Consider the following 27277-nt stretch of genomic DNA (forward strand, 5'->3'; position numbering starts at 1 on the left):
ATAAAATAAACAAACACAAAATGAAAGTAAAGCGGCAGCCCCTCGCGGACGACTGCCGCACACAAAACACAAAATAAAATCCAGGCCTGGTCCTCTCTCGTCCAACACTGTTGTCACTCCTCCTACATTTACTCCACCAGCCTCGCTCCGTTCCCACGGCTCTCGGCCCCGCCCCTCTCGTCACAGCTAGATATTCAAAAGTATGTGAAATATGTAAAGTTCGCGGCATGGAATCTTTAAAATACGTACGAGAGTTTTACACACTGGTCTGTTATTGTGGCGACATTTCCATGCCTGAAACGTGACGCTGAACGAAACGAACTGTGATTGGTTGTTTGACATGTCAGTCAAACGGCCTCATGGGCTTGGCCTTGGCCAATGAAAGCTGCCATGGATTCCAGACCTTCAGCCGTCAGCCTGAAGGTCTGGCTACGCGAGACTATAGCAACCATGACCTGAGGGTATCTGCACAGGTTCGGCACAGCGCCACCTAGTTGTCAGGAGATATTAAAGTAATAATAATAATCATCGTTGTCATCATCATAGTTATTATTATTAGTAGTAGTATTTGTAGTACTGGTAGTAGACCGATATATTTTACCAGAGCCGATATATCGGCTGATATTTGCCATTTTTAAATTATCAGCATTGGCTAATGTGTCGGACTTTTATTTTAACAGAATTTCAGCGACTGAGCCACTGTCTCTGTTTAACAGTTATGTCTAATAAATAAATAAATTAAATTAAGTTCTGTCTAATACATTATTACCATTAAAAAAGTCAGTATCGGTCCACTACTAGTTTATACATTATTCACAACAAGCTCACTGTTCACCGAGTCTGTAATTTCTAATCCAAGTCAAATATTGCTTACAAGTCTTAATTAAGTCTCAAGTTAATTTTTATTTAAGTGCAACTTGAATCATGTGTTACTATGACTGGGAGTTATACATCACAGCTACAGGCCCCCAGCACTGTTTGAACTAAATGTTTACTTTGTGTTTTTTTACATGGCAAGAACATCAAGAGAATCAATTCAGCTCTTGTTTAACATCGCATCATTGATTGTCCAGGATTGTCTCTCTCACTCCCTCTTTAACAGTCTCTCTTTGTTCCTTCCTGTTACCACACTTTGATAAAACGCCTGTTTTTTGTCTTTTCAGTCTGTTCAACACTAAAGAAGCTAAAGTGACCATTAAAGCTCAGTGTGTGTTTGCTGCATTAACTGTCTGTCACAGACTCTCTCTCTCTCTCTCTGGCCTTGAGTCTTGATTTCCTGAGAACCTATGGGCAAACCAAAGGGGGGAGTTTGAGAAGATCAATGACAGATAGACTAAAAGTGAAGGACGATGGCTTTGCTACCACATTTCCTCTTCCTCATTCTTCCTTCCCCCTCCCTTCCATGGGTTAAATCAAGATGAAATGGATGGAACAAGCACCATGACCCTGATGTTTCCTTTTGCTGTATTTTCCTCATTTCAAGGAGGTATGAGTTATCCATTTGGCACTGTTACCTGCACGAAACTACACAACGATCGGTGCCAGCTTCAAGTCGAACGAACGAACAAACATATGCGCGTATTTGCATCACTTTGATCGTTCTCACCTTCTCACGTGCGACACACCACAATTGGTCGATTATGTACAATACCTCCATGTTATTGGTCAAACAACTTTATGTTTTAGGCAATATAAAAATCATGGCCAGGACGTGTCCCGTATAAATGGCACATATGGCCACCCTACTCTCGAATCGATTCTGAGCTTAGATTTTAACAGCAGATGGCGTTCTAGGCTAGTTTTTAACCGCACACTCAAATGCTCACGAAGAAGAACGCTTGTGCGTTTGGCTGAGTAATGTAAGAGGTTAAATGTACTTGCACATCGACTTTTATGATGCTAGATTAATGTAAACACAGCCCACTGTGAACATCCTTGTAATTCGGTTCAACCTTTTCAAACTTTATGAATGATTATTTTAGGTTCAAGTGGTGCGTGTGTAAGGAACTGGAAGCAAGCAGAATACGGCTATTTCTACAGCACGCAGTGCCATCTGCTGTTAAAAACTAAGCTCAGAATCGATTCAAGAGAGAATCGCGATGCCTTCGGAAAATCTCAGAATCGATGCAGAATCATTTCTTGATTCGCGATGCATCGATTTATTGTCCCAGCCCTATAATATAAACATTTGTAACTTAATGGACTCTGCTTCCTTATTATGGAACATTTATATCTGGCCTGTTTTTGGTTAAGATCCTTTAATAATTTGCATTTCATCTCCACTTTTGCCTAAAAACTAGAAGTCTCTCTTCACCTGTTGCATTAACCACAAGCAGGCTTGATGAATGCACTAAAGCAATAGTGAAGAGCTAATTGGCTTGAAATACTCTGATAATGACTGATAAAATCTCTGATAATGACTGGTTATTTCTGCTGCAGGCTAATTTAATTTATACTCCCTTTCACCTCTTTGGCCATATTTTGGAAAGAAGCAAATTACTATACATCAGTTGAACATCCATTTCGATTGGTCTGAACTGATGAGGGAAGCCTGTATGATGTCAGCATGATTACATAGATAAGAGTTATGCACATTAGTAGGTAAATTGATTAAACCAACAATTAATTTGATCAAACCAGTTCTAACTTTCATACTAAATACATTTTTGAACCATTTCAAATGGATCACCACTGGCTGTGTAAGCATGAGTGGGACGTGCACATTAGTATTGTGAAAGCCGGCAACGCTCAGTAGCACCTGCCAAAGCAGCTACGACAACAGCAACCAAACAATGTTCAGCTGGCAGATCCAAGTGTGTCACTGGAACAAACAGATTCTGTGTGTCATTCCACTGATGCCCTTCCTCTCTGATGAATGCACCGCATTAAACGGCCCCCTGAGGGAGTGGAAATTACAGGTACCTCGCATCTGCATGCCGGCCTACAGGCGCTTCTGATGCGAGCGTGTTAAACTGCACCTACAACATGTGGGCAAAAACAAAAGAGGGAGCGGACAAACTGAAGGCCATAACTCCCATGTCTGGTCGATAGATCTGTCTGGGCTGCATCATTGGCTGGCCATGTGACATTAACTGCAGGGTAATAGAAATGATCTAGTGAGATTCATCCCCCCCTCAACTTACCTGCCACATTCAGGTAAATGGATGGGCTTGTCTTGTTTTCTCCATTCTTCTCATTAACAGCCTGTACGTAGTACCTCCCGGCGTCCGCCGCAGCCGTGGCGAGCACCACTAGCTGGTTCTCCAACGTTATGGCTCTGTGGAGAGTAACAAAGCAAATGAAATACAGCTATGTTAAACCATTATTGACAATTAGTCTGGTACCCTAACAAATTCCACTATCGCAATAGAGTGACAGCATTTTAATTAGTGCTTAACTGATGTATATTGGGTTCCATAAAACTAGCTTTGCTGTGAACTCATTGTGCCCTGGATTTGACTGGGACGCGTCTGGCGTGGAGGAATTTCATGGGGCTCTGAGCGTTTTCAATGTACCTGATCCCTCATTCTGACACAAGCTGAGAATCAATGAGCGGTAAGGGTCATTACGGACAGGAATACCGCTGTTGGTGGGAATAAACCTACAGGCGAGTATCTAAGTGAGGGAGCTGTTTGTTGAGACCCAGACTTGGGGGAAAAAGTGAACAAGGAACAGTTCACTGAAAAAGTCCATAGAATGCTCATAAAGATATTACAAAAACAGTTCATTTGGCATGAATCACAAACAAATGTTTTCAACTGTGATAATAATGAGAAATGTTTCAACAAATGCACAGAATCAAAGGATCATGTGACACTGAAGACTGGAGTAATGGCTCAGAAAATTCAGCTGTGCCAGCACTGGAGTGAATTACATTTTAAAATACATCAAAACAATATTGCAATAATAGTTCACAATATTACTGAATTTTTTATTTTAAAATTTTGAACAGTAGCACACACAGACACACACACACACACACACACATACTGTATATAGATAATATATAATATATAATTTATAATAATTAATTAATTAATTAATAAATAAAGATTCTTTTGAGTTGCCTTTTTTCAAAGAGCAAATCATTTGAACCATTTCACAAAAAAACACACTGGAAGTAAAAAAAGGTTTTAGTGTATTACAACATCAATTTTGGACTTTTACAATACTTTTATAGAGCTTCTGTGACCTTAAGAGATCCCTGAAAGCTCTTTGCCCCAATAATTACATATAAAAAAACAACCAGTATTTTCTTTTCTTTTGTGTTCCACAGAAAAAAGAAAGTCAAACAGGCTTTGAACACCACGAGGGTGAGTAAACGATGGTAATATTTTTATTTCTGAGTGAACTATACCTTTAATAAGGGTTTATCTTATTCAGACACTTGTAGACTGAAGTCAGAGCCGCTGCTATTGCGCTAATGATTAATAAGAACAAGTCATACTTCATCCATCAATCCAAAGTTTTTAGGAAAGACACTAAGTGGCAGATGTGTATCACTGTCAATTTATTCAGGTGTCAGTTTCCCTGTGCCTCTTTAAGGCAAAATTACCATCTCAAACCAACCGAGAACATGGCGCTTTGATAACCCATGACTCCACGTAGGCTGGATGGAATTGTTTTCTTTTTATTGCCGTAGATGAAAGCAGGCACGGATTGCGTATCTCCAGCCCTGACTCCTAGTCCTCATGCATAGTCTTTCTCCTCCCTCGTTTTTTGATTAATTGATGACATCCTCAATTACACATCACTGCTGTCTAAGAGATTTTTTGCTCAGGCGTGACCACCGCCAAGAAGCCCTTGAGAGGCAGAGCACGACTCGGGGATGCTTTGAAACTTATGATTAGTTTTTCGGCTCCGCGGGACCTGTAGCGTCTTCCTACACGCCGCGAGTACAAGCGCCGCAGTCATTACAAATTTACAAGACAGATCCCTACAAAAGATTGTCAAGTCGCAGAGACGTTTGCAAATAGACAAATACAAAAAATAAATGCAGCAGAAGTAGGAACAAGAGGGCTGTCTGCGCTTCTGTGGCGGGCAATATTGACGTGTAATTAGAGCGAGCTTCAGTTCTGCTTAGTTCTCCGTTTGCTGTTTCATGATTAAGTGCAGATTAACATAAAGAGATCCATCAAAAGTTGGTGCTTGGGTGGGGAGGGGGTTCTGCGAGGGATGGAGATTGGTGGCCGCTGATGAGGATGCATTACATCGCTGTCTGCACCCTGACACCTGGCTGCGGATCCAGGCTGGGCTGCATCTGGGAAATAAAGGCACCCTTCACAGATGTCAGTGGCGGCTTTGAAAGGTCAGAGCGGCCCGCCTTGATGGACTTTTAATTATTAAATATGCATCGGCTGAAATGGCTTGGCAAGCATCAGAGGCTCCGAACCGATGTGTACATAAACAGCTCAACTTCATGATGATTTAAGGACCTAATAGCAGCATGTGTGATCTTGTGTAATGCTGCCAGCAGAGAGAGCAGTGGCCCGAGCGTTTACCTGGTTTACGCTGCGAGCTGAATTGATGCGACTTGTGTATAAAGTGATTTTATGATTAGTCCAGCTAGTTTGGATTCCATTACAATTGTCTAGATGAATGGCCCCTGCTCGCAGTTTGGTAAACAAAGCACAGTGGGAAAGATAATGGGAATGCTTGTTTCTGATCCCTGAGGACTTTTTGATATCAGCCCACAATGTATTAAAAATGCAGGTTGGGAGCCACGCGAAATGTTAATCCACTTAGGAAAGGTGCCGGGAAGCCCAGGTAATCTAAATATTCAAAGAGGACGACTGTTTCGATTTGTTGAAAAGGCTGTGCACCCGCCAGGCTAAAAAGCACCAATTTAACCGGCCAGCCATTTCCAATAAAGGAGAATCAAATCTAAAGATCAATTTGCTGAGATACGCTCTGACAATCACGCCTTAATATTTTTATCATCTCTATTTTGAAAACTAAAAGAAAAATGACTTTTTTGAGGGAAAAAAGTCATAGGCATAATTGAAGATGAATTACTTTCTGAGAGTTTTTGTATATTGTTTACCTGCCGTTTCAGTGTGTTCGCATTCAAAAGCCTCTGAATTGTAACAAAATGTGCGCACGTCGGAGAGGGTCCAGAACCTAATTCTCTTGGGCACTGGACAGACCGCTAGAGAGATATTACATTAATCAACATGGCAAGAACCAGCTTTCAGAAAGATGGTTTAGAGAATATTTGTTTTCATTTACTGCCATAAATTACGCTCTTAAAATAGGCTTACCAGTCTGAGATGTATGACAAAGTAATTAAAATGTCAGCAACTCATATTGTGCTCCTAGTTCCTGGGAGCCCAGCTGCGTATATCTGACGTTGCGTTTTGATTTATGATGCTCTCGGGCCTTGGAAAACTTTCTGTCACCCACATCTGAGGACAGAAAAGCTTACCGCATTGACGGCCAGGGAGCAGGCAGAGAGACACAAGCACCGCTGCCTTGAGGCCTCGTGACCCGGAATTATGTCGGAATCATGGAATATGCCGTCTGCGCGGTGTGTGCCTCTAAGTGATGCCGCAAAAGAAGAGATCAAAGTCTATCTGAAAGATAAAATATAGGCAAACTATCATGCCAGAAAATATGCTGTGGGTCTGAGCAAAAATGACAAGTGCAAATGTCTGTTTATGTGAGACTACAAAGCAGTAAAAGAACTTGGGAAAGTAGCTTCAGGGCCATACAGGAGGCCACAGAGAGTGACACTATGTCTGCTTTTCCCATTTAGCCCCAGGATCAAACAAATAAATGCTCAAAGTGAATGAAATCAGGTCATGGCAATTTTCTTGTTTCAGGCTCAGATGCCTAAGGTGGTCTGCAGGCATGAGTCAAGCCTTTTCCCCTGCCGTACTCTGAGCGGAGACACGCGTGTCTCAGAAACACGTACAAAGTACAGATGAAGTACAGCTTCTCTGAAAGCTGCTGAACCAGAAGCCCAGACCTCCCTATGTGTTCTCTATGGAATTCAACCCAAACTAAAAGAGAGAACATCCCCAAATCTGCCTGTCCCTTCAACCTGACCCCTCACAACTAAACAGAACAGACCGCCTGCTTCCAAATTCTGTTGCCTACCAACTGTTATACTGTAGAAAGTGTTCAGTGTGAAGTTATAAAGTGAGAAATGAACAAAATGAGAATATAGGAGACATAAGGAGACGACGAGAGGTTAGTAGAAACAACAGCTGTAAAGCAACATGATGAGATGAGAAGAGACAAGAAGAGACATGAAGAAACAATAAAAAAAACGAGGAGAACAGATGAGGAGAAGAGATGAGATAAGACAAAATAGAGGGGAGGGGACAAAATGAGAAAAAAAGATTAAAGAAGACAAGACAAGAAGAGAAGAGAAGAGAAGAGAAGAGAAGAGAAGAGAAGAGACAGGAGGGGTGGACACAAAATTAGATGACAAAAGAGGGTAGAGTTGACACAAAAATACCAGATCAGAAAAAAAAGATGGGACAAAATAAGCAAAACTTATTTTTTAGTATTTGATTATTTGAAAGGAAATGAGAAGAAGTGTTAAGAGACAAGGCGAGAAGAGAACAGATGAGACGAGACAGAGACAGAGACAAGAAGTGCACTGATGTCTGTTCTCCTCTCTCTCTCCTGCATTGCTATGTATCACAGCACACTGAGACACTTTCACACAAACACGATGGAGCTGAGCCGGAGCCCAGATGATCAATGGTGTGAATGCAATGACAGCAGAAAATCTCTCTGCCAGACCATATCCAGGCCACAGTTCTAGCGTCTGCTTCCTTAATATCCATTAAAAGCAACAGTTCACTGCAGTCTCCTCTGTGATGAATGTGCTGGCCATTTGTAGGCTGAGATGTACAAGTGAAGATAAGCCTGCTACCTCATCCATTCCTCAGCCCAACTCAACCCTACGACCACGGGAATCATGACTAATGGCCTATCAGAACCCGGACTCAACCGTCCCCGCTGGTCTGTGCTGTGTTGGCCAGAACCACAGAAAACTTGCATGGGGCTCCTGGAAACACAATATACATTATCAATAGCAGTTCAATTCTAACTGTAGTAATATTAACAGCAAATCATAGTGCAGTGAAGTATGATTGCAGTTCAATTCTGAATTTGCAATTCTAAATCTATCATTCTAACTGTCTACGAATCTATTGCTCTTTAAGAACTATAAACCTTCAAACATTCAGGCTTTTTAAACTTTAAGCCAATTTTCTAAGTTTTTCTAAATATTCAAATTTGAAATACTATTCTGAATACTGTTTGATACCTCAATTCAAATTAAACTGTAATTTAATCTCAATTTAATTCTGAATGACATAACCCTGACATTGGCTTTCACATCAATTAAACTTTAGACTTTAAGACTTTATTTTGAATCATATATAACAAGTCTGCTTCAAAACCTCTTCTGTTAAAGCAACATAAGTGTGGGTGATATTGAGATATCAGTAGTATTTCTAAATCGGTGCGTGTAAAGAATCTCGGCAGAGTCTGTTTAAAATGCAAAGCTTGTATGTTTTTGGCAGGAGCACATTAACGCTTACAAAATCTGTCTTTTAGCGATGTTTTACATGAATATGCTTTTGTTTCATGGTGAAAAATTACCTTGTTTGCTTCTCCACACATCCCTGCTAGTCAATCCATAGCCAATTTTCTAACTTCTAGTACTGTTCATAATGTCTAAGTAAAAGCTGCCATTCCCTCGGCTGCTATAATAAAAAAACGGTTAATTATGCATTAACATCTAACACGTTTGTGTTAGAGGATGGCAGATAAATCTAAACATCTCGCTAATCAATATCTGAGGCGAGCCGAGCTGCAGAGCTGGGCTGAAGGATCTCCTTTAGTTTCCTTCAATGAAATATTCAGGTTCACATCAATACAGACAATCAAATATAAACGAGGGATATTTCCGTCAGGTTCAGAGAATGGCGAAAAGAGGTCCAGACAAGATAGTTTCTCACTTTAAATATTGAAGACTGTGGTAATGTTACAGGGTAAAGCTCTCACCGAAACTCCAACCTCTTCAACTCAGCATCTAAAAAGTTCTGCTTAAAATACCGTTCGACAAAGCAACCGAACGCATTGCATCCGTACACAACTTTCAAGTCTCATCAAATGGGTTTTTTGTGCCTCTCACAGCGCCAAACACAGTAGACCACATAACTCCAGGGTTTGAACTATCTCCAGAAAGCTAACTTTTAATGCATATGCTTTTTATTCCACCCCCATAAAAATGAAATAAATAGCCTCCTTTACTGGATCAAAAACCGCCAAGTCTTTTTCATTAGCTGCATTGCATACCTTCAGGGTGAGGGTTACCGAACACCTCAGCAGAGCAGCAGAACTATGAGAGATAAATAAACACTGCTGCACCCATGTGGGCCTTCACTTACTCTCATTCTCTTTGTTCCACGCTATTCTACTAAATAATAGAGCTCTGGAATGTAGCGGGGGCTCGACAGTACCAAACACAAGATTAAACCAATTGTTACTTTTGTGCCGAGAGATAAGAGAGAGAATAAATAAATGAACCAATACAGTTGGGGAGAACGCAAGTCAGGGCACGACAGGTGATGTTTTGTTGGATCATTCAAGAGAACTTGAGGAAATTAATGGTTCCTGTAGCCCAAAGGTGTTCAATCCTGGTCCTGGAGGGCCATGTTCCTGCACAGCTTAACTCCTAGCACACCTGAACCTGCTAATTAAGGTCTTGAGGATTAGGAAAAGATATGCTGCATACTTCCCTACTATAGAGTAGGCTATAAACAGTATGCGACTATTATTAACATACTGGCTATTTATTAGTACTTATAAAGCACATATTCTGCATGACCATATTCTAAATCCTTAATCCTACCCAATGCCTAACCTTAACAACTACCTTACTAACTATTAATAAGCAGCACATTAGGAGTTTAAATGTGGCAAATGTCATAGTTAATGGTTTGTTAATAGCGAGAAATGGACCTTAACCCTCTGAGGTCCGAGGGTGTTTTGGGGCCCTGGAAAAGTTTTGACATGCCCTGACATTTGTGCTTTTTTCAGTTGCTTACAAACAAAGTGTGAATGAACATACTATTTAAACGTTTAGTTTTTTTTTTAAATCTAAGGTAAATGTTAGTTTAAGTTAGACCCTTGACTTGTGTTTAATTTTTTTATTTAATAATTATTTATAATTCATGGAGCATGGACTTATTTAATTCCATCAAATACATTATTCATTATAGCCCATAGGTGAATTCAGCAGAAACATTCTATCAAAATTCACAGTTTGTTATTATTACGACAACTCTTCTATTAATAAATATAGGATATAAAATACACAATTATCATCATTATTATAACTAGAGTCAAAATTCATGCATTCACACAGAACATTATCATTCCACATAAATATTTAAATAAATAAATAAATAAATAAATCATTATAAATGACACATGGCCATCCTACCCCAGTGGGGCAGGATGGCCCCCTTTGATGATTTTCCATTTTGTGCATTAAAACTAAATTAGCAAATGCATCCATTTATTTCCCTTAATAGTAGTTTATTGGGTGATGCATCATTATCATGCACATGCTAAACTAATTTTTAAAAATATGTTCACAATTTAGCAGTAAATGCACACTGTTCTTCAGGAGGGCATCTGCTTTCATCTGAACTTACTAGAAGCTTCCAGACAGGTATTTTGGAGCAGGCTGGAGTGTAACTCTGCAGGAAGGCGGCCTTCCTCAAAAATCAAGAGCAGAATCAGACATCCTTACTGATGCTCAACTGGTAGAGCATGGGACGACAAGGTCAAGTGTTCAATTCTCAGAGAAGGCATGGCCTGAAAATGAATGCAATTTTGGTCAATGTGGACTACAACAAAACCATTGATCTTTTCCGTACAAACACACTGGGTAAGACCTGTATCCTGCAGCCTCTACAGCAACAAACCATTACAGCTACAATCACTGAAATATAAACTCAAATAGTGCTGGAGGAAAAAACTATCAGGCAAAGTTTACAAGTTCACTGGGAAGGCATCTATAAAAGCTTCTTTATAGCTGTAAGGGAAGGCACAGGCCCGTCTTAGACCTTAGACGGTAGACGCCGAGTATTACTGTCAATCAAACTAAACTAACCAAAAAAAGTCCTAGTGAATACGAATAGTATACATCTGATCTTGCTTTCTTTCCTCAGCCACATTTTAGGGCATCTTTGCGACACGGTGGACAGACTGTGATCGGGACAGCCGTGACTTTGGGTCCTGATACTGTCAGCTAGCTTTGGGATGTAGACAGAGTGACAGTAGTACAAAGGCAGGGAGGCATCTTTGTTGTGTCAAAGTTCGCAACAACACTGTGACTAAATAATGAGACGAGACGTGCCTCATCAGAAATGTGAAGGCTGTGTTGTTGTGAGACTTTGCACCAGAAGAAAAGACAGTATGCACTATTCTCTTTGATGAACAAGGTTTTGGAGTGCTTGCCCTCTGGACTCCTGGTGCCACTTTTGCTTTCTGTGGGTGATATATGTGGATCCCAGCAGCCTCAACCATGTCAACCAGCTCTCTCGCGATGTTTTTTCAAGTCTTCTACAAGTTCTAAAGCAGGAGGCTAGAAAGAAACCAGTGCAACGACAGTTTTAATGCTGTAATACACTGTAAGATGAAGCACACTTCACCACTGTGAGGATCCTAAAGCAGATGAGTTGTCTTCCAGCCTGACACATGAGGAGAAATGGAGAAATTTTAAATATTTATTTGAAAAAAATTAATTAATATAAATATATTATAAATAAATATATATATATATATATACCGTATTGTCCCGAATATAAGACGATGTTTTTTTTACACTGGACAAAAAGGTATAGGATTTACTTAAAAACAACTTTCACTCAGGAAACATTAAATAAAACATAAAATTTTGAAGTAGAAAGACTGACATAGCATTTTTTTCAATAATCTTTTTTTTACAACTTTGAAAAATAATTTTTACAGTGTATAGATGTAAAAGAGCTAAATATAAATAAATAAATGAATAAAATATAATTTTATGACTTTCTACTGTAGTGGAAGTGTTTAGCCTAATAAATGCAAGTTTCTTTGCTTTAATCTCTTTAATTGAATAATTGCTTTAAATACTTGAAGCACTAACTTATTTACTTAATTGAGAAATACACAAAGACTACATGGCATTGATTTAACTCATTGATTTATAATATATTAACTTAAAATTTATAAATATAAAATATGCAAGATATAATAATATTTCATTATTTAAAAACTACTGGCCCCCTCAAAAAAATAATTTAAAAAATTAATTAATTTCAGATTAATCAAGAAATTTTTGTTAAATTTTAAATAAATATTTAAAGATTTCTACATCAATATTGATTTATTTAATACTGATTGATTTTTGATCTACAAACAAGAAAACAGGAGATTTGCTATAACACAATGTATAATTTTAAAACCTAATTTCCTTAGAGTCCCCCGATGCAAATTGTCCTTGTTAAGGGAATTAATGAGGTTGCTAGGCAACCAGGTTTGCTGGCAGGTCCCAAGCAGCTCCTTAAGTAACCCAGCAGCATGTGTGGGTCGCGATGCAGCGCACCCGTCTGCTCTGGGGCTTCAAGTGCTAGCTGACATTTCAAAGACTTTCAGCGTAATTCATTACGACTGGACGACTTCCAAGCCCTGATTAAAATGATTTGCTCGATAATAATTTAACCTACCGATTTTCCATCTGTGAGACTTGACAAGGCTTTGGAAAAGAATGTATACAGAAAACTAATAATAAACAGAACAGCAACTCTGAAATCCAAACTGTCAAAAAATTAATAAATAATTTACAAATTATATATTTATATATATAAACTCAGTCTTGAAGTATTCCCCTTTTCCCTCTTAAATTAAATTGGAAAATAATTTCTTTACACAACCTGACTTTGCAGAAATGGAGCTACATAGACCATGGTAGTCAATTAGGTTCTTGGTATCGTGAGTAATGATAGATAATATAAATGGTCTGCTCTTGGGGAGAAGATAATTCATTTTCATGAGTGTTAATGAACTTGTGAAATGTGTTTTCAACACTTCAACATTGTACTATGTGAGTGATCCTGGATGTTATTCGACTGTGATCATCTAATTAAAAAAAAATACAGCTCTGTCAGAGAAATGTGGTCTTAAAAGGATGTTTATACGGGAAAATAATAATAATAAAACATCCACACTACACTCCATCTGAAAGAACTTCAGTTCAGAAGTTGGCTGTTGAAGCAACATACTGTAAAATATGAAACCTGATCTTGTTTACACTAAAACAAACCCAACCTAGTGCAATGAGCTGAAATAACATGATACTCTCAGTCACTCTTCACGAAGGCTTCTCGTCACTGGTGGAATCCGTCTTGAAATCACTTGAATATGTCCTCATTTCTTATTCTTAACTTCCCCTTGTTTCAAAGAGAGGAATAATCCACTCCAGATAAGAGAATCAGAGCAGCTCTTTCGCTCAAAGAATAGAGTAGATCTCTCCAAAGCCACACAGTCACGCTCGTCAGCACAAACGCCCTCTTTACTTTGAGTAATTACCATTTCTCTGCAATAATTATAGCACCTCAACTCAACTACCCCTCAAAGACTCGCCTTAATGTACGGGAAGCCAAAAGGCCATTCCTCTAAAGAGCCTCTCTGGCTACTTTAGTCTTTTTCTGCGCAGCCCATTAGTCTCTATTAATATACGACAGTCAAATAGTTTTGTGGAAAGCTGGAAAACCTCAAACCTCTGATGGCCAACGAAACATGATAAATTTGTATTGGAAGCAGATGTGCTGGTGTGGTGGATCTATATGTTTTTTTTAATGATGCCAATACCAATATCTAGAGAACAGGGTGGCCATTGGCTGGTACAATGCAGATTGTTATACATACTTTAGTTACAGCAAATAAGATGTATACAAACTTGCTGCAATGAAATTAACTGTTGTTTTAGACAATATGTACTCAGAATTCACAGAAAAAAAAGCAAAAGCATAAAATGTTTATTAGGTGGATATACAGATGAGGGGAACAGTATAATTGGAAAAATATTATGTTATTTTAAGTCTACCTAATGTTTATAAATGGCAGGTCAGCAGTTTTAGTAGCTATTGCCATCTGATTGTCTATAGTTAGTGCAACACATTGTCACTGCCACCAATCTTTCATTAGACAAAAAAAAATATATATATATATATTTTGTGTTACAGACTTCATTTTCATCATTGCAAGCAGCCTAGTAAACATGTGTGAGACTATGACTTATCTTGAACTGAGATGGAATGAAAACAATACAATTTTGTCAGAATAGATAGCTGAAATGTGCTCAAAATGTTCGACAGCTTAATATAGGACCTGTGCATTGTATAAATAAACTTATAGTCAAGTCGGTTGTTAAAAATGTATTTAACAGTATTTTTGGTTTAAAAACTTTTTTTTGTACTTTTACTGTTCATTTCATATGAATTTCAATTTCTGCATGTCAATAATAACATTTTTAAATATATGCTCATTTTAAGCACTGTACTGGCACAAAATTCACAGCCAATTTGGTAAAATAAAATAAAATGTAAAACAATAAATAATAAAATAGATCAATTGAATAAGCTACTGTATGTAACTATTGTAAAATAAATATCAAATTAATTATTTGATATTTTATGCACATCTTACACACTGCAATTTTATGCACAATTTTATGCATAACTTACACACTGCCAAAAAATTTATTTGGAAGTATTTTAAAGATAAATGTAAAAGTAAGTAAATAAGTACAAATATTGCCTTAAATCACAGTGTCTTCGGTAATTGCCAAATGTTAAAGAGGTATAGAACATACACGCTTTCCAAGTAAAACGTTTTAAAAAATGCATTTCACAAAAAATAAGTGTCTATAGTTTAATAAATATCATGTAAAATAAAACAAATTGCATTAGCATTGACCCCTGAAAACACCACACCGGTTGTCTGGCATCCACCAGCCTATCCAGCTCAGAAATTCAAAGCTAAGGGGTTTTTATTTGTTTTTTTTTGCTGCATGGGGTGAACTGGCCTGGTTTTAGGGCCATGCTGGGATCAGGTCACAGACAAGCCTGGGATTACTTTTAGGTGGTGGTACCCTGAAAATTCACTCTAACAACCTGGTTGCTGGTCCCATTGAAACCCATTAAAATTGCAATACGATGGCCTGCGGTATAAGTGGCCAAGCTCAACTGCTTTTCTGTTGCTGATGAGAGAGCCCATTTCTGGACAGGAGTGTTAATGCAAAACACTTTTAAAGCAGCTGCAAAGAGAAAAACAACTATTTTTTATTTTTTTTTAAATTGACAACTACGCACTCACAAATCCATTTTTAAAGTTACAATCCTGCTGATGAGTCACATCCACATCCATAAAAACCACAGGAGTAACCAAGGGGTAGGGATCCACACTGGTCTCATCTATCAAAAACATGCCAACAGTTTCTAACAGCAAATCACCTCAGCTTCTTTGACATGAAAAGTGAAACATAAGACACCCTGGACAATTTTTGACAAGATTGTTTCTGTAAAACATCCCCACCAAAGAAAAGAAAATTCCATTGGAAATTCAATCCTTTTATAGCAGCAAAGTCTTGAAAGAAAAAAAAAAACTGGTTTTATTTGATGGTGTATGTTGCTTTTCTTAAACAAATAAGCCAGAGAAAACTAGGATGTAGTGGATGGTTGACAGTTCATTGAAAGATCTCAAGAACTGAAAACAAAAGAACATGTTTGTTTGTTTTTCCATTTGTGATTGGATTTGCATTATAGAAGGCACATTATAAAAGGTGCCACATGTCTTACATTTCAAAAGTTCATTCTTGATTTTTACGACTCTGAACACTGGGACCAAACAGTAGAGTGACATGTAAAATATGCTTCTGATGTCATGCTTGTAATCATATTTTTGAAGCCATAATATCATTTAAAAGTGCTTGTTTAGCCAACAGCAAATGATGAATGACTTTCACAAATAGACATGTAAAATTCAATTTGCAGTTGTCAGAAAATCTGATGTGGAATTTTTCAAAAGACACAATCTCATTACAGAAGAGACAAAGTGTCTTTGCTTGTGGATTTGACGCGGCACAATGCAGAAAAAAGTTTACGGAGGCTGCGCTGTTCATGCGTGTCCTGTCTGAATATCTTTACATGACAACTAAAATGTAACTATCAACCACGTTCACGGCGAAGCCGCTGGGAATGACGCAGCAGGCCTCTCTCACGCAGTTATAGACTGTTGAATTGTTGTAGTCGAGGTGGGGTTTCCACGCAACACAGGTCTGCCTGTCTGGAGACGCCAAGCAATTCATGGAAGAACTGGAGAGAGGCTTGAAAAAAAAAAGGCGCTCCCCTGTCAATGCAGTGCTTCAGTAAGGCTGAAATTGTATAAGAAGGGCTCCCGTGCTTGGCATGCAGTGTGTTATATCGTGGAGACACGAGCGTGCATACAAAAACATGAGAAACACAACCCAATCAGCTCTGCCTAATAACCACTGAGAGCTGAGGCACTGTTGATTAATAGCATTAGTCAAGGCAAAAGCATGTAGTGTATTAAATGTAAATTGGCCTTTGGAGGCAAGGAGGCCTTGGAGGAAACCATTCATTCATTTACATATTAATTCATTTTACATGAGTTTATTTAGTTTATTTTAATATGAAAACTCAAGACCGTCTAAAGCAGGCATGGGTAACTCTGGTCCTGCAAGGCCACTGTCTTGCAGAGTTTAGCTGCATTCTTAATGAAACAGCTGAACAATATTATAAAATAACCTATAAGTCTTCCAGATTGCTTGAAAATTACAGGCAGCAACCCTCTACCCACAAATTGGCAATCGAATTACCTTTGGCTAGTAAATATTTTAGTTTACTTGCCAGACTATATGTGAACTAAAATGTATGATATGATATGGCACAGCTTTTTGCAAAGGTACATTTATATGTGATATGATTTCAAACAGAAAACAGCATAACACAAAACGTTTAATAAAATATCAGTTTTTGTTTTAATGCTAGAATTTTAATAAGTAGAACTAAAACATTACAACCATGTATAAATCAAAATGAATGCATATTTGTCATATTAAATAGAATTTAGAGAATTATGGACTGGTAGTGAATGAGACATTGGTCATTCATTGGTCATTCAGTGTTTCTGTAAATAAATAAACAATAATACTGATAAAATACTACTGCTACTAATTCTGCTATTGCACTGAAAAAAAAATGTTTGAGGGATTTACTATAACAATTTTCACACAAAAAATTATTGTAAATTTTACAAATAATTACAACAAAAACACTGAATTAAACATGAAATCTTGGAGTTGAAAGACTGAAATAATATTTTGTCAATCATGCATTCTTTACTTCAATTTCAAAATAGATAAATAAATAAATAAGCAAAATAAAATAAAATAAATACATTAAAAAAAATAAAAAATAAAAACACCCACTGTTCCAGCAGTGGTTTTTGCTTGTTCTAAAACACTCAATAATTACAAACCAACTTTATTTCTTGGTTTGAAGAAAACCAAGAAAAGAAAGAATATCATTTACATGTAACATGTCAATTCTGCATGATAAGACAGAGAGTGGAACTTTTAAATGCTCAGTCAAAGTGTTCAAGTGTAGGTGGGTGAAAATATATCAGTGTTAAACTAATTTTAGTCTTTAACTCAAAACACTGGCAAGGGAAATCTAACAATGTATTGGCCAATGGCTAAAGATAGACATTATTTAATTGCCAAGCATGAAATTTAGTCACATATCTGAGTGATTTACTCAAGTGTAGAGAGTTGAGCAGGTGTATTTGATTAGGGAAGGAACTGCAGGACTAAAGTTGCCCATGCCTGATTTAAAACATTTGCTATTTAAAAAGAGTGCAATACATATATTTATTTTTTATGTCATTTATTTCAAAGAAAAATAACACAATCGCATTTCTAACCTAAGTTTGTTAGATTTCAAAAGATGAACATATATATTGTTAGATATATTGTTCCAAATTAAGTCAAAAGTAAACATTAGTCGATCACGTCCATATGCAGTATAAAGAACTACACCTGTGGAGACCTGTTTGAACTTCAGGTGAACTGAACTATAAAATAATATAATATAGTATATATCATTTAAAATTGCATTTTTCATGATTATGCAAATTTTAATCCACATTACACATATATGTAAGCTCTCTATTCAAAACCTGTCAACCAGTCTTTCATAGTGTTTTGTATATCATATGCGAAAAAGAAAATGCAATATAATTTAAGCTTCCCAATTTCCCATAAAGCAGGCCAATAAATGTTCGCTTAAAAAAATATATATATATATTTCCCTTGACTTTTCCAGGTAATTTCATTATAAGATTCCAAGTATTCCTTGACCATAAAAACCCTGCAAATCATATTTAAATAGTTTTCTCCCTTTTGTAAACATCCAAAAATGATAAGTGCATGAGACCACTTTCACAATCCTTTGAATCTGATAATAATGCAAGACACTATTCCAGCTGGGTATGAAGCTTTTGCCACGAGGAACATAAGAGGAAGAGACATGGATATTTGCCTGCTCTCTCTGCCACCAGCACTATTAAGAAGTTTATGCTTCAGTAAGCCAAGCTGTGTGCTCCAATAAGGCTAGCGTTCGCTGCAGCTGAGATGCTGATGGCATCTATTTGAAGCCTCACCAGTGACCAGAACTCACAACAAGCTTATAGGGAGAAACGGACTGTGTGGGACTTTAAAAGAGAGATAAGGATTTCACTTTGCAATCTAGCTATGGGCAAAAAGCCCAGAAAACAGCCCGGTTTGATTGCAAAGAAATATGCCAGACTCCTGGACTCTAATGTTATCAACCCCATCTGTCAATATCAGCCAGAGGAAGAAAAAAAACAGCATGGACAAGACTTCTATTGACTGGTTAAGAATGTGGATTAAACAGATCATAGAGGCTGGATTATGAGCTCTGTCCAGGGATCTGATGGCAGCAGGTTTTCAGGCGGTGCTGCTGGAAAATAGACTGACGTAAGGGAAATGGTGACCTTTGTGTGGGGCCTGGCCAAGTCACGGTGCTGCGCCCCATATCAGCTTGGTCAATGGGGCAGCCGTCCAGCATCTGATGTCAAGCGCATTACCAGCCAAAATATGCATGGAGCATTCAGGGGGCATTAACAGCTAACACCGGAGCCGGATAGCGAACAGCGTGGTCTCCAAACATAAGGCCCATACTGTGGCTGATCTGAATCAGAAAGCCTGTGCTTCTAGTCCTGCTGAAAACACAGCGTTTGTGGTGCATTGGATGCTGGTGTCCCCACTATATGGCAAAAAGCATGTGGACTCCTGAAAACACAACCACTTGTTCTTGAACATTAAGGAGTTGGTCCTCTAGTTGTGGCTTTGACATCTTCTGGAAAGGTTTTCCACTAGATGATTTGGTCAACTATAGTGAAGATGAGTCGAAAAATGTCCATAATGATAACAATTTAAATGACAACATACTGCTGACAAAAATATGACAAAAAACATAAAACTGCACCAATATTAATATTAACAATATACTAACAATGCTAAATATAACTGTTTCAAATAATCCATAATCAGTAATGACAAGGTTTGACTTATTTGACTTGAGCTGTGTGCGCTGAAACTTAACAGTGAATAAACACTGACAAAACGTATTAATTACCCAAAGGCATCATACACATATGAGTTTAATCAGATACACAAATATAAACATAACATTAGAACTTATATCTGTACAAAATGACGAGAATACACAACTGAGCTTGAACCATGCACTAGTCAGAATTTGTAAGCCACGTTGTGAATTTTCTCTTTCCGTGAAAATGCACTAAAACACGAAGAGTGAATAACTAGCATGACAAATTCACTTTTCACTATTGCAAGAGTGTGGTCATGATTATATGTGATTATAGGTTATATGTTGATACATGTTTAAATTAATGTATAAAATATTTGAATATTTGGTTTCATTTTGCATTCACATCAGCTAAAATTAGAGATACACAATTAATTGAAATCGATTTGAAATCGCAATTAAATAGTTAGGTTTAGTGCGATTATGAAATCACGAAAGCTGTTATGCACAGCTTGTCAGTGAAGTACGGCTCTGTGATCAGTAGTAAATGCTTAAAGGGACAGTTCTCCCAAAAATCGTTGACCTTCGTAAACAACGTATGCAACGTATGTACGCAGAAACACTGTTTATGTTGTTTACGCTTTGATCTGAACGTAAACAACGTATCCGCGTACATACATTACATATGTTGTAGGGGTGTGACGAGATCTCGTGGTACGAGATCTCGCGAGATCCGATGTGTCTCGCTTACTATTACTACTACTACTACTACTACTACTATTACTACTACTACTACTAAAATGAAACGAACATTATTTTTTAAGGAATAATCACACAAAACATTTCTTCCATGTTTTAATTTTAATATCTTTAAAAAAGTCTAAAAATCTTGTCTCGTCTCGTTCTCGTGAACCCAGTCTCGTGTCTCATCTCGTCTCGTGTCTCATATCGTCTCGTGGCATAAGTGTCTCGTCACACCCCTAATACGTTGTTTATGTATGTGATACTCTCCAAAAATGGCATTATAGGGTGACGCAGAGGAGACGAATTGTTGAATAAAGTCATTATTTTTGTTTTCGTTGTGCACAAAAAGTATTATCGTAGCTTTATAAGATTACGATTGAACCACTGATGTCACATGGATTATTTATAACGATCCTTGCTACGTTTCTGAGCCGTGATCGTGTTAGGACCCTTGCTGTCCGTGGGAGGGTCAGAGAGCTCTCGGAATTCATCATAAATATCTTAATTAGTGTTCTGAAGATGAACGAAGGTCTTACGGGTTTGGAACGACATGAGGGTGAGCAATTAATGACAGAATTTTCATTTTGCGTGAACTATCCTTTTGAGTAGTAATGATTGAGTCACTTATAACATGCATTTGAAAAAGCCACATGCGTCAAACATCTTTCCAAACATGAGAAGCATTTATGAACCTCTTGTCCGAAAGACATTTAATAACGTTTTTACTCCAAACTCACTTCATAACTTCAGCCGAGTGTTTGAAATAAAATCCTTCTGTGAGATGATGTGACTTCTTACACAGAATAAGGCACGCAACATATTATTTCATAGTATTCTACGCAGTGATAAAGGCTATGTCGATTAACATTGCATTATGAATATACTTTATTATAAAGATAATAAATGAGAAGGCTTGAAGAACTCAGATAAACCATATATTTGCATTGAATCAATGTTTATTTGTTTGTGTTTAACACCATTCCAACTTCTGTGGCTATTTTCATATTTTTATCAATGAAAGCAGTTCAATCTTCTGTTTATTCATCTACGGCAGCCTTTGCCGAATCGCAATTCGTATAATTTCGATTAAATGTGCAGCCCTAGCTAAAATGTTATTAGAGAAGAAGAAGAAGAAGAAGAAGAAGAAGAAGAAAATTATCACTGGTTCCAATTATTATAATCAATTAAAATTATCCAGGCCATTCAAGCCCTGCAACACCACACTCAGTAAACCACTTCTTTATGGACCTCTCCTTTATACTGTATACTCACATGGTCAACAAGCTTCACTGGAAAGATCATTTTCACAAGCATATACCAACTTGGAAATGGTCAAAGATGGTCTTTTCAGCAAGGGTTTATAGGAAGGGATGAAGTACATGACACAGAATTGAACCTTCATACGTATTTCCCACCCTTTATTTAGCTCATCTCACTTGGATGCTCATCAAGCTACTAGGCCAGTTGTTATTTTCTTAAACAATCACAGTCTTCGCTATTTGTCTGACACCCTGGAATAAACACCGACTATTCAAGGAAAGCAATTACCATCGGGTCATTATCTATTGAAGCATTGCCTCTCCAATGCCCATGTCTGCTCGCTCCACTTTAAACATTCATGTTGTTTTCCACAACTCCTCTCGAAGACAAAAACAAGAGAACTTCAGCGGCCGACAATCTGTCTTTAGAAGACGAACGGTAATTATAAGTAATTATCGGTGTCTTCAATTAAGTGAATAAAGTATGGAATTTAATCTGGCTGTTTAATTGGTATAATTCACTCAAGGGGTGCCAGTGATTCCTCTTGAGCATTTCTGACTGATCCGAGGAGGACGAAGAAACGGAAAAACTGTCGGAAAAACAGACCTCGCAACTTCCAAGCCTCACATATGAAACAAACATGCCTTTGCCAAGACATGCCACCCATCAGCCGTTATTGATCTGCGCCTTCAGGTATTTAATGATCCCTCAAGAGAGGAGAAAGACTGGATGGGTGATGGAGGTGAAAGCTCGCTGAGGAGCGTCTCCGATGCTGCTTTAATGTGATCCCCGTAGCATCTCCTCCCCATCTGTAATTAATTCTCAATTAAAGTGGGCAGCCCGCAGCCCTGATACTGAGAACGGGAAGGAGGGAGGCCTTCGGAGTCTCATTAGTAGATTTACATCGATCAAATACATCTGTTCAATAACAAAGAAGGAAGACGTTCTCAAGTCTATTTTTCACCTTGCAGAGGAGGCGAGATAAACGCTCGCTAGCCAATGTCGAAAAAGACGTTGGGTTGGGAAAGAAAGAACCGAAGCAGATGGGCAGAAGTGCCGTATAATGCAGATGAATGAATGCATTTGGAAGCTGGTAGGATGATTAAAAGAGGTTTAGAATGTCACCTTAAGGTGAAAAGCTGTACACGTGCGTTTCTCCTGAATTACAACGAGCCTGTCTGTTTATGATTGGTGTTCTTCTTGGTCTTTTTGTGTTCACAGTGGCACCGACTCTCTCTCTCTCTGGCATAGATGCAGATAACCTTTTGTTTTCTACGACATAATTTGTCACAAAAAACTTATTTTGAACTAGGAAGGTCATAACTCAGTAAATCTCACTGGTCTATGATGCAAAGACACTGAAAAATGGAACATTATTCTATCTGGGCAAAAGCTGCTCGAGTAACAAATGAAAGCACTGCGGCAATAGAAAACTAAATGAAAATGCAGGTGAAATAAACCTAAGGCTTTTTCTAATAGCATAATATGTGGGTAAATCATAATTGAATGTCCCTAAGTAGCCTCTAAAACTGACATTACTATTAAAGCATTCACAATAGAAAACAGAAAAATATTATGTTTTATATTATTAATAATTCAATGTATTTATGTTTTCATATTAACTAAAATTAATTGTTGTTATTTATTTATTTTAATATGAAGTCACAGACAATTATAATATGATTTATTGTAATATATTTCCAATAATATAAGGTTCTTTGTCTTTTTGCAGTGAAACCGTGTAGGCAAACTTCATACAGAAGATCAGTATTTAAAGTGTCTGTCTCTCAGTTTTTGAGGCACACATTCAAGACCCAATCAGATCAAATAAATCATTCTAGACAACAAAATCTAGTCAAAGCAGAAAATGCATACATCATGAGCTTCAAGCTTATTAGATGATTCAAGTCTGTATATTTTTCAGCTTCTGTATTCTTCAGTCCCATATTTCAAAAGTACCATATCACCAAAAATTGCAATACCTCTGCAAATTTCTTCACCCTAATTTAATTTAATCCTCCATACAGGCAAGTGCTCAGCAAACATGACCTAGTTTCACTCACCAGAGAGAAACTTCCCTTCAGCCTTCTCAAAAAGACTTTATTTACAATCTTTAAATGTCCCCCCACACAAAAAGAAGTAAGCATTGCATTGAGTTCAGAAGAGACGCTCATCTAAACTGAAAAATACATTGCTTTGTCTTGCCAAGTGCATTATTGGACAACACCTTCTTTTGTGGGACTTGGGCAACGCAAGTGATAATTAGATCTGTCCCAAAAAAAGCCATTTAGCCTGCACCAACATGAAAAACAGTGTTTACTGAAATTAGTGTAATCTTTGCACATTACCATCACCAAACATGTAATTAAAGGTTTGGAGCGTGAACTGTTTTTTCCCTTGCGACTCGCAGAAGTGAGCGCTTATCACACCAATGACATATTTAGAAAATTGCAGACAGAATTCCCTGACCGCATCACCACTAAGATGCTAACTTCACTGCGCTAGTACACTTAAAAGTAGCAAGAGCAGAGAAACTGATAATGGGTGTACTCTGCCAGGCTTGTCTTGACTTGCCAACAGAGCAGCCCAAAAACCGTTGCGGTGCTACTTAATTTTATACTAAGTCGTTAGATGCACAAAGTCAACAGGAGGTGGGAATGTGGGTTTCTTCCGAAGCATTGCACAACAACCAGCCAATGATACAGACAGATGCTTGTTCCCTGTTAGCGGCACAATACACACAGCGAGAGAGCAGCAACCTTGAGCAAATGTACAGGATTAAAAAGAATTACAGCGCTCTTAGTAAAAGCAACTCGCTAATTGCGGCGCGCATGTAACATATTGCTTTGTTTGTATTGCAACTCAAATGAACCCGAGTGCAATAGTCACTTAACCGCTTATAAAGTAGATTAAAGTCCCTGACTTATGAGGTCATTAAGTCTGTACACTGAACATTTAAATGAAAAGTAGCAAAATGTTTGTACTGCTAAAACGTACGTGTTTAAATCGCTTCTTTTATCGCAGTTAGTGCCAAGGTGCATTAGCCAAGCGCATGCTAACTCATGGATGGATGGATGGATGAATGGATGGAATCACAGACAGACAGACAGACCTATATGTTCTTTAAACGAATAGTTCACCCAAAAATGCTAAAAATGTAGTCACTTTCACACCATCCAAGATGTAGATGAGTTTGATTCTTCATCATTAGAGATTTAGAGAAATTCAGCATTACATCACTTGCTCACCAGTCGTTCTTCTGCAGTGAATGGGTGCCGTCAGAATGAGAGTCCAAACAGTTGATAAAAACAACACAATAATCCACAAGTAATCCATACAATTACAGTCTATCAATTAACGTCTTAATGTTTGTAAGAAACAAATCCATCATTAAGCCTTTTTTTTTACTTCAAACCATTGCTTCCAGCTAAAATACGAGTCCTCTATGAATAATATTGGTTTCTCTAGTGAATTCTAATCTGAATCAGGAGAGAAATATGCACAGATCAAACACCGTTTACAAGCGAAAATGGTCCAAAACAGTTCTACAAGTGATTTTCTCCAAATCTGTTCAGATGAAGAAACAAACTCATCTACATCTTGGATGGCCGAAGAGTGAGTCAATTTTTTTTTTTAAGCAAATTTTCATTTTGGAGTGAACTAAAGAGGGAAAAAAGTACAATTTAAGTTTACATTTAATAATTAACTACAATAATAATCACAAGGATATTTAATAATGATAATTTGAATAATTCAGTCATCCTGTGGCCTCTTGGACGTTTGCTGAGGCCCCCTAGTGTTCCCTGGCCTCCCGTTTGAGAGCCGCTGGCTTAGAGGACAGCGTAGAGCGTTTCACTCTGAAATACACGGGGAAGACTGATTACAAGCTCAAAGCTCAGAGCTCAAGACAGCACGGCTGGCCTGTAGCCATCGAATGGCAGTATTCAGGTGCACGAGCCGTGAGTCTTGATCTATCTAGCAGCTTTGGACACCGCAGGATATGACTTCTTTTCCTGCTCCGGCAGAACCGCCGCGGCGCGACAGATGGACAGACACAACAACCCTGTGTGTCAAAATCTGCTGTAGCATTCACTCTAATTCAGTTATAAAATTGATTGCCTGGAAGTCGGCCTCCAGCTAACCTACGCTTTGGTAAGCACGTTAAGACTTAAAAGCCTTGCGATGCAAAGCTAAACAGGTATTTCCAGCGGCCTGGAGTGAAAAACTGTGTCTGGAACCAATTAGCAGAAATGAAAAGTTATTTTTTTTGTACTTTGCTTCTCATCCGATCTAGCAAACAGACATAGATTTGCCATTTAAACATGTTAAAAGTTCACTGTGTTTATGTAATCGCTATTGACCTTTAATTATATTTATCTTAAAAAGCGCTTTGCAATTGCTTAAATTAGTTATTTATGAGCCGAAACGTATGCATTATTCACTGGTCTATTTGCATGACAAATGGATCAGGGAATTAATTGCAATACTTAATAGTTAATGCAGAATCAGGTAAGGCCGGGCCATTGGTTTCCCAAAATATCCCATTCTTCAAAATTAAAGATGGTGGGGTTTTTTCTTCTCAATTTAGAGAGGTGAATAGGTCGTTTTTTAATGCTGTGAGTGGTAATGGACTCCTTGTTAAAAGGCTGAAAGGCCATCACAAAGCACATACACTCTTAGCAACTGTATTATTTGCAATGAAAGTCAAATGGCTGCACTGTCAAGATAGATGGACACTCTCTATTTTCCAGAAGTGAATTATGCTTTCAACAGGTAACTAATTGCGCAGATGAGATTTCAGTTGGAGAAAAGTCAGCTCTTCATAATACGTTGACATTTCCACAGTCGTCTTTAGGACTACATTAATCCGCCTCATCACAATGAACTCTGGGTCACTGTCTGCGGCTGCACACCGCCAAACACGCCGTCCCTGCGACACATTGGAGTGTTTCAATATGTCACACATGAAATCTTGAGCTTGATCTTCCTTTTCAGAACAGATTGCTTTCTGTCTACCCACACACTTCTGTCGCCCGCCATCGCAGAGATGGGCGTGAGTGTCTTCTGACATGAAATGGGGGCTGAGCGAGAGTGCGCCACATAAAAGGATTGACTGACAGAGCTGGTCGCTCAGTGAAAAGCAGGATAAGGGATAAACATGCTGAAGATAGATACCTTCCTTTTCATTTTTTCCAGCAAACACAGAACGTCTCTTTCGTTCACACGTCTAGCCAGTGTGCTCAATGCGGGTAGTGAACTAGGCATAATCTGTAGTGACTTGTGAGATGCTTTTTGAAAAGCAGACATTTCAACTACAGCTAAAAGCACTAGTCGGACTGATTTTTATTATGATTAAAAATTTTGAAAAAAAAAAACTTGAAACTTTCATCAAACATTAATTTTCATACTCATAAAACATAATAATCCAAAACATGAATATTATATTTTAAAAACTATCATCACGTAAACAAAGACTGACTCATCAATATCAATTTTGCAGAAATTACAACTAAGTAGGGCTGGGTTTTGGCACAAATTTCACGATTCGATTCTCATTCACAAGCTTTCGATTCGATTCGATTACCGATTCGATTAGATTCAATATC

The 27277-nt window shown here is 38.0% G+C and overlaps 1 protein-coding gene across 1 annotated transcript in view; it reads right to left on the reverse strand.

The window, feature by feature from the left end:
• LOC107748743 (protein sidekick-1-like) overlaps positions 1-27277 on the reverse strand; it is a gene marked incomplete at its 5' end in the record, with an annotated part of 201234 nt that overhangs the window by 159028 nt on the left and 14929 nt on the right. The window contains one exon of the mRNA XM_016563717.1: positions 3144-3277. Within this exon, the coding sequence (XP_016419203.1) occupies positions 3144-3277 (134 nt within the window). The remainder of the gene's footprint in view (positions 1-3143; positions 3278-27277) is intronic.

The sequence above is a fragment of the Sinocyclocheilus rhinocerous genome, unplaced genomic scaffold (assembly GCF_001515625.1).
Source record: "Sinocyclocheilus rhinocerous isolate Xijiao unplaced genomic scaffold, SAMN03320098_v1.1 scaffold3266, whole genome shotgun sequence".
Classification (NCBI taxonomy): domain Eukaryota; kingdom Metazoa; phylum Chordata; class Actinopteri; order Cypriniformes; family Cyprinidae; genus Sinocyclocheilus; species Sinocyclocheilus rhinocerous.